Below are 12016 nucleotides of genomic sequence, written 5' to 3' on the forward strand. Positions count from 1 at the left end.
AGAGAGGCGAATATTCGAGGTAGAGGAAGTCTAAACTAGGGCTAAACTAGGACTACTCCTAATTCATAAGGTAAAAACGAAAAGTAGAGTTGATTGGATCGATTGTGGGGCTTCAATCGGACGTATTCTTTCTCCCTTCATCTATATAAAAAGTGGAGGTCTGGACCCGTTAAAAGTCGGTTATCGAGTTAATTGCACAAGTTTATCTAACAAATCTTGCAAGAAACCTGTAACCCTAACTGATTCTGCGCACGTGCGGACGATCTGCGTCGCTATGGCGGATAGTTCTAACCACGGTCCGTTAGGACAATTTTGACTTTTCAACATTTGGTCAAAACATATATGTCGCCATTATACACTCTTTCCCGATATTTCAACACTCGGTTTTTAGAGTTTTATCGAGAGGCATGAGTTTATCGTGGTAGTGCCCTAGAGGGAGTCTTACAAAAGCTCAAAAACTCTTGGTCTTTAACTAACGTACACATTTGACGAGCTATATATATGGACTTGAATCCCTCTTGCAATAAGAAGAGATTATATATCCACCTACGTCTTTATCTTCTGTTTGGTTTCATCTTCCGGCTTCTGTTGGGTTTATTTATAGTTTTGTTTGAGAGGAGAAACATGATGATCTTTATATCTTTTTACGTCTTGACTTTTTATTAAAAAAAGTACCGGATTAGAAATATGTCGGTGTTTTGACTCGAGGATCCTACCAACTAGTGAATTAGTGTTGCGTGCCCTTACCCAGATGCATGAGTGATGCTATGAGACATAAGTCTTTATCTTGGTTCAGCCAATAGAAGGTCCTACTTCCAGCAGAGGGGATGAACTTATATTACTTGCACCTAAATAATTGCAGTAGAGAACACAAGCTGGTCGGGAGAGAGAATGATCCCAAGTCCCTAGCGTTGATTGAGGCAAGTGTAAATATCAGTGTAGAGGTGTAAACTGTGTAGTCTTTCCTCCACCGGCTTAAAGCCATGTGTTCCTCTATTTATAGCCTCAAGGAGGGCTACCAGGAGCGTCGGGGCTTGTCGCATATGGGAGTGGAGGTGCGTCCGAGCCCCTGTGGCCAGCATGGTCATCGGCACGGTCCTCGTATTTGCAGTTGACTTAAGCCGGGAAAGGGATGTCTAGTTCCTATATTTGCATCTTTGACCGTGCAGAGAGCCGAGACCAGTGCCTGGGGCTCGGACACGTACTCGAGCCTGTCTGATAGAGACGTTGTTCGAGTCGTAGTGGCTGGAGTAGTGGTAAGTATGGAAAAATGCTCTTGGTAATACATAGAGTATTCGACGTCAGCTCTGCAGCTTCTAGCGACATCAGGCGTCCTTTTGTCGATATTATCAAGGGCGAAGGCATTCTCGGGCAAGGCGAAAGTCTTACCGAGGCCATGGTCGAGCCTGCTCTCGGTCTTGCAGTCGTGCAGGGAACATTTGATGGAGTGGACTTCTGCAGGATTCGCGGGGGGTAGTTGGCCGAGGCGGAGCTCGGGCGAGGCGAAGTTTGCTCCGAGGCCGAGGATGACTTCGAGCGAGGTGGAGTTTCCTCCTGAGGGCGAGACCATGCTCTGACGTACGCACGACCCGTCTGGAGTTGTTTGAACTCAGCAAACGACGTGGGGGAGCAGTAGTCGTTATTCTCGGGCATGCGTCATCGTAGTCGGTGAAAGTGGACGAGATCGCGGTCATGTCGCTCCTGTTTGACTGCGGCGTCACGTGGGGTAGGTATTTGCATTGAATGCCCATGTCTCCGCGGTTCCGGTGACCTTTGGCTGATGGCGGGCTCGAGGTTGTCCTCGTGCCAGAGACGAGCTCATGCGAGGTAGAAAATAGTTGTTCCGTGGACAGGGGACTTTGGGCGGGGCGAGGATTTCCCCAGGTGTTGCCCTCGTTCGAGGGCAAGCTCAGGTGAGACCGAGTTCTAAGCGATCGTCGATTGGGGTCTCGGGTGAATCGTGACTCATACTTTCGTGAGCTCGAGGAATGTGTTTTGCGGTAGTTTAGGGGTTAAGTGTAATTAGGAGTGTGACCTACCCTAGTTACGATACCGGACAAAATCTAACGTGTAGTAGCTCCTTACTAGAGAGAGGATAGTACGACGCACAAAAGGCGCATGCAGAGAGGCTTCAAAGGCTATGGTTACACCTCGGCACTACGACAACCTTGGCTTTGGCTTGTACTGGCAGCTGGTGCCAAGTGCCAACAGCTCTTCAGGGGTGGAAACTGGAAAGTATCTATACGTCGTTCTGGGTGGACCTTGGCCTGCTTTCATTCGTCTGCTGTTTCGAACTTGTACAGGCATTGGTCGTAGCCGTAGAACTTGTGGTTCATCTCATCAGGTTGCAGAAATCAAAGGGGGAATCTATGCCTCGTTTTAATTTAGCCCGGACGCAAAAAGCACACGACAGGCCTTCAGCTTGAGAAAACCCTACGGGCATGGCTTGCTTCAGCTTTCTCAAAAGTCGATCTCAAAGCATTGGAGCTCGCGCGAGAAAGGTTAAGGTCAAGGCTCACTCAACAAGAACAAAATCTCGTCAGAATTGTTTTTTCTCTATCATCCAAATGCCTGTAGCTCTGCACTACCTTCCTCCGGGCATTATATTGATGGCTCAGAGTTTGTCCTGTCCGCGTGACGGTGATTCGTGTCATCTTCAGACCAGAATAGTCCGTGCCCATCATCAGCTTGCAAGCCACAACAAGCCGCTATAGATCTATTCCTTTCGTTCGTGTGTTTCCATCGCACACGTACGCACAACAAAGAGAACGTCGGAATAGATCCGATGTTCCTTGAAAAACGGGGAAAACAAGGAGGCATTTATGAGTGAAATACAGTTTCGACGGACATCGATGAGGATGCTGGAAATCTTGGCGAGAGGCAGGACATGGGGGGCGCCACCAGCAAGCAGTACCTAGTGGCGCACCAGCTTTGCCAAACGTTTGCGGGTCATTTCATGCGTTCCTGGTCCAATCCTGCGCTTTCCCCCGATCTTTATGCAATGAGTGTGCATGCCCAGCTGGTACAATACAACTCGAGTAATATAATCTTTGCATTGACGAGATGGAGTTCTTTAGATTTCGCCTTTATATATATGCAGTTTTTTTTTCCCTGTCTTTGTTTGCCAAGAGTTCAGCTCTTCTCGGTCCTAGTCTGAGGCTCTGAGGCCTGAGCTGGAGCCTGTTCAGAAATGGGATTGCCTCCAATGAATTTGAAGAAGTGGCCTGGATCGAAGTACCAGCTAACGTACTACGGGAGAGCAAAGTCCTGCAATTGCAGTGCCGATTTGCTGCTCATCTGAAACATTGTACTACGGGAGCCCATCAGTACCGGCGGCGGAAGAACGAACACAACGACAAGCATGCAAGCTAGGAACGAACTAGTCTTATGCCGTGGGCGGGGCCCGCCGGCAGAGAAAAATTAAGGCTAAACATTCCGCTACAGAATGTTACAGCAGTAAGTGTACATCGCAAGGGACAAAGGTGGCGCGAGACTAAACAAATTAAGGCAACCACCAGCAATTCCATCAATTAACAACTCTATAGCATGCTTTCGTACGCAGAGAGTGACGGTTAGTGATCCGCTGTAGGCTCACATGGGGATTGGCTGCATTTGTGGAATGATCAGGACCAACGGCGGCATGCATGGCGTGCAGAGACACGCATCACGGCCGCCGGCCGGCTGGCTGGCTGGCTAGTGGCTAGAGATTCAGAAGACGCTGGCAAGATCTAGTCGTGTCTGGCAGATAACTAAGCATCGATCCCACAACCACTGCCCATCATTGGCCGACCAGCTCGTTTCGATCCAGTCATTGTCTCGATTAATTGTTTTCGTGCGAGCAGGTTGGCAGGATCAGGGACGACGGGGCCGCGACAAGCAACGGGGCATGCGGAGACGACAAGGCAGCCCAGCTCGCACTGATGGCACGCAAGCGTGGCAAATTGTGGGCAACGAACGAGCGACACAATGATCGCGTGCGGCATCGCAATCGCTGGCACCTCCCGCTTGCCTATCTTATGATTGAGCGGGCAGGGCGAGCGATGCGCGCGCGCCGGGAGACCGGGACCCTAAATCCGTGCGTTCAGCTCACTGGGCCGTAAATCTTAGCCTCATTTATTGGGCTTCGCTATGCGGGGCTCGGTGGGATGAGCCGGTTGGGCTGCCTATCGTGTGTTTCTTCGTCCCCATTTATCCTTCAACTTTAGATCCTCGGCTCTCAAACCAGTCCAAATAATCTAGTAGTTTTAAATACATTTTTTTGTATTAAAAAATAATGAATACTCCCTCCGTTTCTTTTTATTTGTCGCTGGATAGTGCAAAATTACACTATCCAGCGACAAATAAAAAGAAACGGAGGGGGTACTTGATACTGTTTTTATACCACAGAAGACGTTTCTAACCGTCTAAGAGTACGGACGAAAGTTACAGGGTTAGATTACAATATAAAGAGTACTAGTAAATATTTATAATTCATGAAAATATACCCAAAAGTAATTTTAAAAAAAACATCTAGCTCTAACAAATTGAGACAAATATATTAAAAAGACAGGAAACTAACTAACAATACTTTTCTAATCAATGGATAACCAAGTTTATAACTCTGCATTGTGAAATTAATATATACAACCAGCATGAATGTCACATACATTGATATTAAATGCATTTATGATGGTTGTGTCTTTTGGTTATGTAAAGTTTTTCAAAACATGCTAGAATGTTATTAGAATGAAATTTATATGCTTTAGATTTTTTTTTTGTTTTCCTATAGATAAATCTTTTTTAAAAGTTTTTAAAAGTGTTTCCATGAGCTCTAGATATTTTATTTCATCCCAACCTATCTTAAGACTTTTATTTTACAATGTTTAAAAGTTTAGATGTTTTTTTGTTCTAATATCCTTATCGAGCTTTTATAGAAAGTACCGAAAATACCAAAGTTGTCTTCAAACCCCCTTTAAAGTAGGGCGAAGAGGTGATTTGAATAGTTTCGAGAGGCCGATGAGTAAGATATTTGTTTTTAGAGGTTGAGAGTGGTAGACTGTGACGTAATCCAGAGAGGTAAAATAGACCTTTTTTTCATACAAACGCATAAAACATAATACGATCCTTGGATAAATCTTTAAGATTCATGTGCAGATGTGTTTAGATTGCCACGTGTCGCAACATATTTGTTAAGTTCAATACTGGGACGAATTGAAATGCATGGCATGATTGTTTGATAAATTTTTAAGTCACAAATCATCTACATAACTATATAAAATATGATAAATATCGTTGGAAGGTACGAACTTGTTTATTTGTACGATAAAAAAGCTTTGATGAAAAAAGAAGGGCCGGTACGTGCTTTTATTCTTTTATTAGGCCGGACATATCATCCCTATTGGACCGATCGCGTGTTGCTTGTGCGGTATGGACCGATTGGGTTACTGCTTCTCTGCCTTACGTGTTGGGCCTTTCCAAAGCCCATAATTGCCCAGTCCTCATGCATCGCACGATTCCGGGCTGCGTGGCGCCACGCTGGCCACCCACATCATCCTTCTCCAGTTCTCCTCCGCCTCTCCGGGTTTGACTCTGCTGCGAGCCCGAACCCGAAGCAGCAGAGCTGCAAAATCTAGTCTAGAGCGAAAGAAATGGCGAGCGTGGCCTCCGCGAGGTGTTACGGCCTTCTCCTCCCGCCAAGCTTCGCCGGAGCACGGTGCTGCTCCCGTCCGTCCTCTTCGCTCCGTCTGCGGCCGCGGTGGGGCCTGCGCCGGCCGAGGACCCCCCTCGCCTGCGTCGCGCCGCCCGACTCCGCGGAGCCACAGACGGTGCGTTTTCTTAGCACACCAAAGACCCACCTACCTCAAGTTATTTCCCTGCATACAAAATGAAGCTGTGGAAATTATTATTTTCCAAAGCAATTACGAGGAAAACCTAGTCTACTAAGTCAATACTCTTCCAAGTCCCAACCTGTGTAGATGGTAGAAGGCAGAAACAAGTTACTGGGATTTTGCAGTCTTGAGCCAATACTCTTGCTTGGTTATACCTCAATCACCCATTGAGAAGTATGGACTGACGCACTGACGTGGTATTTTCCTTCCACAGGATGAGCAGGCTGTGAAAGCTGAATCTATCCAAGAAGATGCTCCGACTAGTACACCCGAGGATGCTGGGCTTCCAGCTCTCCCGAATAAGGATCTCAACAGAAGGGTAGCACTACTGTCCACTCTTGGAGCGGTGGCTCTGTTTGCATCCCAGAGGCTCAATCTTAGCGAGGCATCTCTTAAAGATCTTGCAGCCAATTCGGTTCCATATGAAGAGGTCAGCATTTTTGTCCTTGATGTGCATTATGTGCCTGGTGAAAATGCTAGAGTTCATATACTCGAACCAATACTACGCTTTGTGTTTATTTAGTTAATTGGTTGGTTTCCAAAAACAAAAGTGATTGGCTGGTATTTACAAACGGTGGTGTTACTGTATCATTCTTTGCAATTGTTGTTCATGATATGCAGAATAGTAACTGACTGGAAAAGTGGAAAGTAATAATTTCAGTAGACAAAGCAATGTATTTTTCTTCTTTTTCTCTGCCCTGTTACTGAATCCATGCATCTTCGGTTACTTCAAGTCGTATTGGTATTCTTTGTTTGATACGTGATTCATCTAGTTCCTGCCATATGTTACTAGCATTTTCTTATTAATCTATTCCATTTTGTTGACTGTCAAATTTATTTTGACCAAAAACCCTGCTAAGCTGGAATCACATTATTCTGTAGATGTTTTTCTTCACCATGAATGTATATGAAACTTAACCTGATAAATCCATCCGCAGGCTCTTTCAAATGGCAGGCCCACTGTGGTTGAGTTTTATGCAGACTGGTGCGAGGTCTGCAGAGAATTAGCTCCGGATATCTACAAAGTGGAACAGCAATACAAGTAACGTGTTTTCAGACCACTTTTCACATTTTTGCACTTTAAACCTCAAATAACAACTGTGGCTCATTTCATAGAAGCAATGCTTCTCCATGATTTTATCATGTTGCCTATCCTATTAACCGCACTTGATTGGACCTTCTGTTGACCAAGATCGTCAAAACACAATTATTTTTTACGAAGACCATCTTCGAATCCGTTGCCTTTATTTATCCGATTCTCGCCAATCCTATTTACACATCTCGAGCGTTCTTTCCAGGGACCGTGTCAATTTTGTGATGCTGAATGTTGACAACACGAAGTGGGAGCAAGAGCTTGACGAGTTCGGGGTGGAAGGCATTCCTCACTTCGCCTTTCTGGATAAGGAAGGAAACGAGGAAGGCAATGTTGTCGGGAGACTTCCAAAGCAGTATTTCCTTGACAACGTGGTTGCGCTTGCTTCTGGTGATCCCGAGATACCGCACGCACGAGTGGTCGGTCAGTTCTCGAGCGCTGAATCTAGGAAAGTTCATCAAGTCGCTGATCCCAGAAGTCATGGCTAGCAGTAGTTGTTTTCTATGTGGACAGCTGTAATCATAGTTCTAATGCCAAGACCGTTTGACAAGTAAGCCTTTCTTTCCCTTAATCTCTTTATCAGGTCATTAATAAGTATGTGTGTCATGCAACCTTTTTTGGAATAAAATAGCTCAGTTAGTTTTTTTTAAAAAAAAAATGCCCAGGCCGTGTAGTGTAGTTCTTTCAGGCCTGTTCAAGAGTTTATAACTTTAACAAGATAGTATTGTAGGTTACCACAAGTTCACAGTTTTTTTTTTCACATTTAAATGGCTTCCTGGCAACAAAAAAAACATTGGTCCTTTTGCCTTTTGTGAAGGAAAGTATTTTAACCAGGCTATGGAGCTAATTTGAAATTGCCTTAATATAAAGAAATGAACCACAGCAAGTGGAATTGACACTTCATGACTGTGATCTACACCAATTTTCATAAGTTACAGTCTTGTTTTTTTGCAGGAGGAGATCCTAGGCTATATACTATAGTTCATTCAGCCCTCCCTGTATCGAACATGCGGGCGCTGCAAAGAGCTGGTAGATTCCACAAAACCCGGAAGAAAAGGCTGGCGCGGATTCCTTCAGTGATACTGAAACGGTTGCATGTTATTATTATACGAGATACTGTTACGTTTTTTAAAAGCAGTATAGAGGGTGTGTGGCTCATGAAAGAATCTCGCCTTTGTTTATTCGCTGCTCGTGTAACACATGTTTACGCTGCCTTTTTTTCTCAAGAATTCAGGTCGAAAAGGAGAGAGCCAGCCTCGGCCCACCATATTCGCATCGCCGTCTCCTTTGTGTGATCAGGCTGTCTGCCACTCTGTTGCCCGGCAACCTTTTATGCGTCTCTTGTTTTTTTTTTAAAGGGAGAGAGAGTTACTCTTGATTTCACAATCAATGATCGCGGTGATAAGATAATCGTGAGTTCAACTCCGAACTCCATAAATCCACGAGATAAAATATATTACAGGCTTGTGTTTTGCAGCATATACGTGCAGTGACATACCTTTTGGCTTCCCGTTTTATGACGAAGAAACGGGCTACTCCTATATTGTACTATTAAATTATACAGCATTAATTTACAGGCAAAAGTCGTGCGACGGAGACTCGGGAGGGCAGGCAAAAGGAGGGCGTGATCCCGGTGGAACGCTGACCGCGCGGTCAAGTCAGCCATTGGAGCCGCGGTGCGAAAGAGCGCGTGGTCAGATGAGTCAAACCGGAGCAGGAGGGCGTGATCTCGCCGCGGACGTAGCCGAGGCGCTGCTTCTCCAGCCAAATCGATTTTTTTTTAACAAAAAAAAATTATTTTGAAAGAAAAATCTTTAAATTTATATCTATTGAGTGGTTTAGTTTTTTTTTATTTGAGCTACCGTCAGTAAAGAGAAGAAGAGAATAGAGGAGACAACAGAACATAGCGCAGGTAGCTCGACGTCAAGCTAGATGTCGTGACTACCTATGATGTCAAGCTCGATGCCGTGATCTGTGACATCTAACCATCTTGGCGTTATTGCTAGTAGTGCTGAGATAGAGATAATAAAATGAAATAATAAAACAACCAAACAAAGGTTTAAACATAGAAATTTTACAAGAACAGTAAAAATAAAAAAAATGGTGTGCCGTGTGTGTGTGTGTGTGTGTGTGTGTGTGGGTGGGGTAGCAGCGGAGGGAGCCATGTGGAATGTGGAAAAAAGAAGAAAGGCACTCCGGCAGTGCGCCGACCCGAGCGCGTGGACGGTGGCAGACAAGGAAAAAAGGGCAGAGGAACGCGTAGAGCCCACTCGACCCTGCAGCACCGCACCGCACCGCAGGCCATCCTCGGTTGGCAGTTGGCACCGCGCGCGACCGTGAAGTAGGAAAACTTGACGGTTTGCTATGTGTGGCGACCTCATACATCATCTTGTCCACGCACGGCGGCGCCGATCACGCAAGGAGCCATCGCCAACCGTCCAGTGCTTTGCTTGCCATGCATGGTGCTTGCGCACACGGGAGTTAGTAGGCATGACAAGGAGGCGTCTGGGATTAGTTTTTGCCATTCTCTTCCAAGACTCAGGGCTGTTTGGTTAGAGTAATCACAACATCGTCCAAGTTAAATAAGTCTATTTTTTAAAAAAATGGTGAGATACATTACACCAAAATAGTTAAATTTCTAGAGTCTAAACTTTAAGAAGTTAGCCCTAAACTTTAGAAAGTTAGCGAAACTCTCGAAAGTAAAGCTATCCCGTCGAAAGTTTGGCTCTCGGAAATTTTTTATCGGAAGTTAGCTAACTTCCTACAGCCAGCGCCCAACGGTGCCTCTCGGAAGTTAGTAGGTTCACGCCGCCAGCTGACTAACTTCCTACGGCTTACTGTAGCCCCTAGGTACGATCCAGTTGGCCTCTAGCAAGTTAATTTGACCAGCACTACAAATGTTGTTTATTTTTATTTTACACCACATTCCACAACATAACAAATATATCATCAGCTATAACACAACATATTTTCACATAAAACATCTCACATACAATCACATAACAATATTTAAATCCATAGTCTCATCAATTACATCATAAATGTCTCATCCATAGTCATAAGACACATTTCATCCAGTCATAATAAGAGACAATATCTCATACATAGTCATAATAAAGGTCTCAAGTATCACAACACATAACATGGAAGCTCACGATCGTCGATCACCATCGGGGTACAGTGACGAGTGATGGTCGATACCTCCACTAGCGAAGAGGGCTTCGACAAAGTCTAACCCGTCTTCTCATTCCTGCGTCGGCAAGATAGCTGGAGGGGTATAATATACATGTACAAATGATATTTATTGAGTTACACCATAATATAACTAACAACAAGTAAATGATGACGAATTTGCATACCTGATGTTTGGTAGGTGGAGATGTAGGTGTAGGTGGAGGTGAAGACCAAGGATAATGTACGGGAGGTGGTGGTGGTGGTGGGGGCATCGGGACGTGTATCCCTTGGGCCTGTGCTAGTTGCTACAAAATTGTCGAACTCATTCACATCAGCGTTTTAAATCAATACATATCTTAAAGTGAAAGCTATTATCTTTTGAACTTACTTGTATGAGTGTTTGTTGTTGTTGAATCCGTGCAGCATAGTATTCATGTTGCGCAGCTTGTTGCCTCATGTAATCCTGATGTCGCCTAAGTTCTTCTCGTAGATGCTCCACTTTTGCTGGACAAAACATTTAGTTTAGCGCGACTGATTTCAGTTAGTAGCAGCAAACTGCCAAACTCATCTAGTTGTCTAAACTTTCTGAATCTCAACAGTGAGCACTTGGCATCAAGTTTACAATGAGATCTCTTGATAACATAGTTCCAAAATATGACTACCTATGTAGCCCCTATTTTGCATGGGAAGGAGGCAGAGTCACAAATAGAACGGATAGACACCAGAGGACAACGAAATTTACTCGTGCTGCTGCGCAATTGCCAACAAGCGACATCTCAACCACCAAAAGATCAAAATATGCCCACCCATCTACTACCCAGTAGAAACAGCTAATGGACATGTGAACCAAACAAGTGACTGGCCACTCCTAAGATGAAGAGCTAGTAAACTCCCACAAAATGAAGTGCTAGTAAACTCCCACAAAATCAGCATATAGGGAAATCACCTCTAGATCACCAATCGTGGCTAGGGATGGCAATTTTACCCGCGGGTTCGGATATCCGTCGGATATCCGACCCGTCGGGTACGGGTTCGGGCACAAAATTTGACCCGTGGATCTTACCCGTACCCGACCCGATTTTATTACGGGTCGGGTACGGATTTAATTTCTTACCCGCGGGTAACCGACGGATATCCGAAAATAGTGATTTTAGATTTTCAACCTACCAGTACGCTAGCTAGCCATCCACCCTCGACAGCTCATCCTACTGCCATCCCTCCATGTCTGCTGATGCTTCTGATCTGGTTCTAGTACTAGTGTCAGTACGTTTGATAAAGTGCTTGTACGTAGTACCAGTGCTATCTAGTACAAGTACTTGAGCTAAGAGAGTGTTAATACACCAGACGACTATGCTAGCTACTCTCCGATTTTGACGAGTTGGAAGTTTATTAACAAAAAAACATTAGCAACACATGTCCAAGGCTACAACTACACGACTGCACTGTGCAACAACATTATGTGCCTCCGGTTATCATGGCGATGTGCGACGCTCAGAACTGCACTAGACTTCATTTAGGGAGAATGCACCAAGTTGCTATACCCGACGGATACCCGATATCCGCCCGATACCCGATGGGTACGGGCACGGGTACAAAATTTTACCCGTGGGTACAACCATGGGCGGATATGGATAATCCCCGCGGTATGATCGCGGGCGGGTATTTACTCTACCCGATCCGAACCCGACCCATTGCCATCCCTAATCGTGGCAACTACCAAAATAGCCCTAAAAATTTAGCTCCCTAAACAAGCAAGAGAGCTAGTAAATAAGCGACTGCGACCAAACAGTAAGGCAACCTCGCAAGATCAAGCAAAGGAGGCTCCCAAGAATAAGATAACATTTTGCTCGCACTTGGTGGTGCGCACGAGAAAGTAGGGAGC

The 12016-nt window shown here is 45.1% G+C and overlaps 1 protein-coding gene across 2 annotated transcripts; it reads left to right on the forward strand.

Annotated features, from left to right (window-relative positions):
• Positions 1-5472: 5472 nt before the first annotated feature.
• Positions 5473-8237, forward strand: LOC100285864 (thiol disulfide interchange protein txlA). 2 transcript variants are annotated; one of them, XM_035968108.1, is made up of 5 exons: positions 5473-5804; positions 6082-6297; positions 6806-6909; positions 7166-7510; positions 7915-8236. In XM_035968108.1, the coding sequence occupies exons 1-4, from the start codon at positions 5628-5630 to the stop codon at positions 7446-7448; spliced, it is 780 nt and encodes a 259-aa protein (XP_035824001.1). In that variant the 5' UTR covers positions 5473-5627; the 3' UTR covers positions 7449-7510; positions 7915-8236. The 2 variants fall into 2 exon arrangements, with proteins under 2 accessions (XP_035824001.1, NP_001152226.2); NM_001158754.2 differs by having other exon boundaries at positions 5575-5804; positions 7899-8237.
• Positions 8238-12016: the final 3779 nt, after the last annotated feature.

This window comes from Zea mays, chromosome 5 (genome assembly GCF_902167145.1).
Source record: "Zea mays cultivar B73 chromosome 5, Zm-B73-REFERENCE-NAM-5.0, whole genome shotgun sequence".
Lineage (NCBI taxonomy): Eukaryota > Viridiplantae > Streptophyta > Magnoliopsida > Poales > Poaceae > Zea > Zea mays.

Coding starts and splice junctions, on each gene's coding strand:
- LOC100285864 (XM_035968108.1), top strand. CDS start 5,628: ATGGCGAGCGTGGCCTCCGCGAGGTGTTACGGCCTTCTCCTCCCGCCA. Junction 6,298..6,805: donor ATTCGGTTCCATATGAAGAG/GTCAGCATTTTT, acceptor ATCCATCCGCAG/GCTCTTTCAAATGGCAGGCC. Junction 6,910..7,165: donor AAAGTGGAACAGCAATACAA/GTAACGTGTTTT, acceptor CGTTCTTTCCAG/GGACCGTGTCAATTTTGTGA.